At 36.8% G+C, this 4871-nt stretch overlaps 1 protein-coding gene across 1 annotated transcript; it reads right to left on the reverse strand.

Moving 5' to 3' along the window:
* Positions 1 to 835: 835 nt before the first annotated feature.
* LOC121775073 (serine/threonine-protein kinase STY13-like) lies at positions 836 to 4600 on the reverse strand. The gene is made up of 6 exons (XM_042172036.1): positions 4113 to 4600; positions 3791 to 3923; positions 3407 to 3602; positions 2569 to 2693; positions 1966 to 2124; positions 836 to 1357 (listed from the first exon to the last, which is right to left on the reverse strand). The coding sequence occupies exons 1-6, from the start codon at positions 4241 to 4243 to the stop codon at positions 1043 to 1045; spliced, it is 1059 nt and encodes a 352-aa protein (XP_042027970.1). The 5' UTR covers positions 4244 to 4600; the 3' UTR covers positions 836 to 1042.
* Between the last annotated feature and the right edge of the window lie 271 nt (positions 4601 to 4871).

Here is a 4871-nt window from a genome sequence, read left to right on the forward strand (position 1 = left end):
AATGGGTCAACCCGATAAGGACACAGATCCAATAAGACTTGACCCCAACCCAATAATTTCGTGCGGATTCGTGTCAGATTATCGTGTCGTATCGAAAATTGTCAGCCCTAATTTTATCTACACTATATTGAGATTTTGCATACACTATATCGAGATTTTTTTATTTTTATTGATAAAATCTGTTTATTGACGTGTACGAAAATTTAAATATAATTTATCAAATTTCATCACTCAAACATCGTCGGAACATATGCAATTGAGATCTCGTTGGAATCCTTATAAAATTATCTTTAATTTGATATATTTTTTGAGGAAAAATAATTTAAATCGAGAGAGTTACATAAATTTAAAGTTTTGAGAAAATTTTGATGAGAGAATTGAAATTAACACCCTTTAAGTTTATTTAATATTTTTTTAATTTAAAATATAATGTCTGTAGTATTTTTTCACACACTATATCTCCTAATCTAATGGCTAAAATTTGGTCTTAATTTGTGATTGCTAATTAGTTAGCAAGTGATCACCCTCCCAAAAAATATGTGTATATTGCATAGCGAAACGTAAGAAAGAATTTAGAATGACCAAATAATAAAAATAATCATTAAGATAAAAGGAATTAAAACATACTAGTAGTAATTATGGAAAATATGTGTATATATTGCATAACGAAACGTGGGAAAAAATTTAGAATGACCAAATAATAAAAATAATCATTAAGATAAAAGGATTTAAAACATACTAGTAGTAATTATTAAAATTTTATCGATAATAATTAATGCTCATTCATCGCAATCAGAAACAGTATTTCGAACCAGAAATTGCTGGTATTTTTATCTGCTCTTCAAACTGAATATTTTAATATATCAACTCAACAATTTATGTATATTTTAGAGCTGCATTGTTAGGAATTGTAGCATACCTAATATTAAAAGTATGATCTAAACTGCAAATCAATGCAAAGACCATTGATGGACTGCACAATTTCACTACAACACCTAAATCTCCATAATCTACAACCTCGCAGCTAGAGCTCGGAAAGCCACTATCTACAGCAGGAGAAAAGTCCTCTCGGCTCGTCTTCCATCGCTGTCGTCGGCGTGCCAGCCACATCACCCCTCTTCTCCATCAACGAGCTCGTCCCAGGGGACTCCGGCGGGAAGACCGCATTCGTTGCTGAAGTGCTTCTGGAGACGTGGTGCGGTATGACCGGCTCGGGTGCAGAGATGGCGGTGAGATATTGCAACAGCATCTGTATTATCTGAGTGAAATTCGGGCGAGCGTTGGCGTCTTCCTTCCAACACAAGGTCACTATTCGAGCCAATTCCTCCGGAAGCTCGTCCGCACTTGGCCGTACATTCTACAAAAGAGGGAATGACGCAGTTGGGATGACGGTCGTCCAGATATAGAATCAGAGGCTAGCGAGGTTGAGGGGGGCTTAAACCCCCCAAAATTCAATTTTTTATACTATAAAATCGTCAATTTCCGTCCCACTTTAGCAGTCCCACTTGAGTTGTGCGCGGGTTTTAAGAAATGTAAAGAAAAGTGGTGAAAAAAAATAGTGGAATCTGGGTCTCATTTTTATATATTAGTTTTATAATAAAATGTAAGTGGAATAAAGTTAGAGTAACGTGAGACCTATTACCATGTTTGGAAGATTCTAACTAGCACTCCTAATGTGGGACGAACTAAAATGGAAAACCGAGGCTACTAAAGTGGGACGGAGGGAAGAGTATTTTGTGAGAATCGGTAAGCAAAGCCCCCATCATCATATGAAAACTAGCTTACCAAAATCTCAAACTTGAAATCTATAAAATCCATCATCCAAACTGAATCATAGGGAAACTAGCTAATTGAAGTATTAAGCTCAGAATCTATAAAATCAAGCCCCCCCCTCAATAATTTTCTTGCTAACTCTGAGTTATAGATTACATAAAACACCCAAAAAAAAGAGTCGAGGGAACTTACTTTAAAAGCTGCGGCATAGGCCGCCTGCAGATTCGACATGCCTTCAAAGGGCAACTTGTTGTGTATGAGCTCCCATAGCACGATGGCGAAACTATAAGCATCCACTTTGTGGTTATAATGCTTTTTCTCTCCATGCCTTAGTGTGACGGTACTATACAGCTGCAAGTGCAACACATATATTTTCTTCATTAATTTTTGTCAGAGTATATATACGGGCAGTGATCAATGCATAACCACACCTTAATGCATAACTAGAGAGACAAAATCTCAACCATTGGATCAAAAATGGAAGGATGAGATTGGTTGGATACAGAAAACACGGATGTCATTTTAAGGGCGTTTTGGTTCACTCCAAGTGTGGTTTAGTTCATTTTAAATAAATCGTAAGTGTTATGAACTAAAACGCCCTTATAGAACTCCGTGTTATCAAATCCGAAAATTTTAAAACTCAATCTTAAACTTCCATTTTTTTATATTGTGGTTGAGATTCAAGTCTCTAGTTATGCACTAAAGAGGTAGTGACTCTATAACACTACTTTGTATATATATATATATATACGAAACAGATTAGACAAGGAGAGAAAAAGATGTTGCGGAAACTACCTCCGGGGCCATCCAGCGATAGGTTCCCGTCTCGGCGGTCATCATTTCAGTCAACGACTCTTCTCTAGCGAGACCAAAGTCGGCAAGTTTGACTGTTCTCCGATCTTCTGTCAAGAGCAAGTTTTCTGCAAGACAGAAAGTCATGTGCTTGTCAGTCTTGATGCCAGATTTGGCGACAGAAACGTAAGCTCTGCCAGCTCTCCATGTTATCAAATATTTAAGCAGACAATGATTGTTGGGCAACGACTATTTCCTAGACTAGTAGCACGAGTTATACGAGTTTGACAGAGGAAGCGTGTTATCACAAATTCTTGATATTGGTTTTGCAAAGAGAATGGTTTCTAAGAGCTGTACAAATTATCGATATTGGTTGGTAACTACTTACCACTGTACTAGTCTAATAGCACGAGTTGTAACAATTTCAGCAGCTTTATAAACTGCTTCTAACAATTCATCAAATTCTTAACATTGGTCAGCCAACTACTTCCTCCATCCCATTATAAGTGCACGGTAAACTCAGAAAGTTGTGTTTTGTATTTAAAGTAGCATTACCCCACTAGCTTTGAGCCACTTTGAGCTTAAAAAGGTTCTTATTTGGAATGAGCCACTAATAGGACAGCCCAAAAAGAATGCGGGGAGTATTTCCTAGTCGCGCGAATTTGAATGGGAGCAAACAAGTTTCAGCAGCATTATAAACTGCTCCTAACAAGTTAAACAAATTCTTAACCTTGGTTAGACAACTCTTTCCATAGCAAGAGTCATACAAAGTTCAACGGGAGTTTCAGCAGCATTACAAGGTGATTTGTTGCGTGTAAACAATAAAGCTAAACATCCGTACCAGGTTTAAGGTCACGGTGGATGATACCATGGGAGTGCAAACACTCCATTGCACGAGCTATATCCAGCGCAAATCCAATAGCTACCCGTATATCAAGGCATCTAGGGCGCAGGTTGATCAAGTGCTTTCGCAACGTCCCACCAAGCAAAAGCTCAGTCACTATAACCGTCACAGGTTCCTTGCAAGCTCCAATAAACTGTAACAAGGGAAGGAAGAGCCACTAAGACAATACTCACAACTTATTTCCTAAACATTCACCTCCATCCATCAATCTCATAATAAATATCGCACCATCACACACTCATACCTTCACAATCTCATTACAAATATCACACACACACACACACATCACTCATATTTGTATGTAATTAATGAGTATACAACCTTAACTAAATTCTTATGTTGGACTCTGGAAAGCATTGCAACTTCTCTTGCAAATCTTGACTCCTTCTTTGCAATCTCTTCAGCTGTATCCCCTCTCTCAACAATTTTGATGGCGACATTCTGATTCTTGTATCTTAACAAGAAACAAAAAAAACCCAACAAAAATCAAATTGGGACGACAATCACAAACTAGTTCCTACAACATGAAATATTTTTTATTTTAATTTGTTTTATGCACTAATAGTGCTGAAAAAAAATCAAAACTTTCACAAAAGTCATGATGATTTAAGTTAGGAAATCAAGATTGAGAAGGTCAACTTACTTTCCCTCATAGACTTTGGCATGAGCTCCTTCTCCAATCTTAGGCCCTACAAAGAGGAGCTTCGGATCCACCAACCATTTCGGGTCCAAATCAAACTCTGCTACCGAGTAAAACCCGTTTCCAGATCCCATTTCTCTCTCTAAACTATCACCAATTTCAAGGCTTCAGTACTTGCTAAACACCACCAAGATCAATTTTTTATCCTTTTGCCACACATTTCAAGCAAAGCAAGTGTCGAAAATGAATTTTGATTGCCCAACTTCGTTTCTCACAGACCCATCTCCAAACAATACACATGCACTCAGATGAGTGGATGCTTCTTTAATCTTGAAACTGCCGTTTTTCCTATTTGAATAAGAAAGTGAACAAAATTTTAGGAATAAGCGTTGCAGATATTTTCTCACCGCTTAGTATTTTCCTGCTGAGGTTTAGGCGTTTGGGCACTATTTGATCTGCAGAGAAAGAGAGAGAGGAATTCTGTGCGTGTCAGAAATCAGTGGGGTCATTTTATCTTGTCTTTTATATATATATATTTATCCTTTTTATATAAGTTGAATATATTCAACAAATTATTCGCGGCTCCATTAATTGATTTTTATTACTTTTAATATTTTTTATTTATTTTGTACCTATCGTAATGTCTACTACTCCCTTTGTTCCACTATATGTGAGTGAGTGATTGATTTCGGGAAAGAATTTAAGAAAATAATATTTATTAAATTAAGTAACGAGAATAAAGTATGAGAAAAGATAAAGCAA

The sequence above is a fragment of the Salvia splendens genome, chromosome 17 (genome assembly GCF_004379255.2).
Source record: "Salvia splendens isolate huo1 chromosome 17, SspV2, whole genome shotgun sequence".
NCBI lineage: Eukaryota > Viridiplantae > Streptophyta > Magnoliopsida > Lamiales > Lamiaceae > Salvia > Salvia splendens.

Excerpts from the sequence above, each read along its gene's own strand:
- LOC121775073 (XM_042172036.1), bottom strand. The coding sequence starts at position 4,243 with ATGGGATCTGGAAACGGGTTTTACTCGGTAGCAGAGTTTGATTTGGAC. Across the intron at positions 2,125-2,568 it reads ATCGCTGGATGGCCCCGGAG|CTGTATAGTACCGTCACACT; the intron begins GTAGTTTCCGCA and ends TTGCACTTGCAG. Across the intron at positions 1,358-1,965 it reads CCTATGCCGCAGCTTTTAAA|AATGTACGGCCAAGTGCGGA; the intron begins GTAAGTTCCCTC and ends CCTCTTTTGTAG.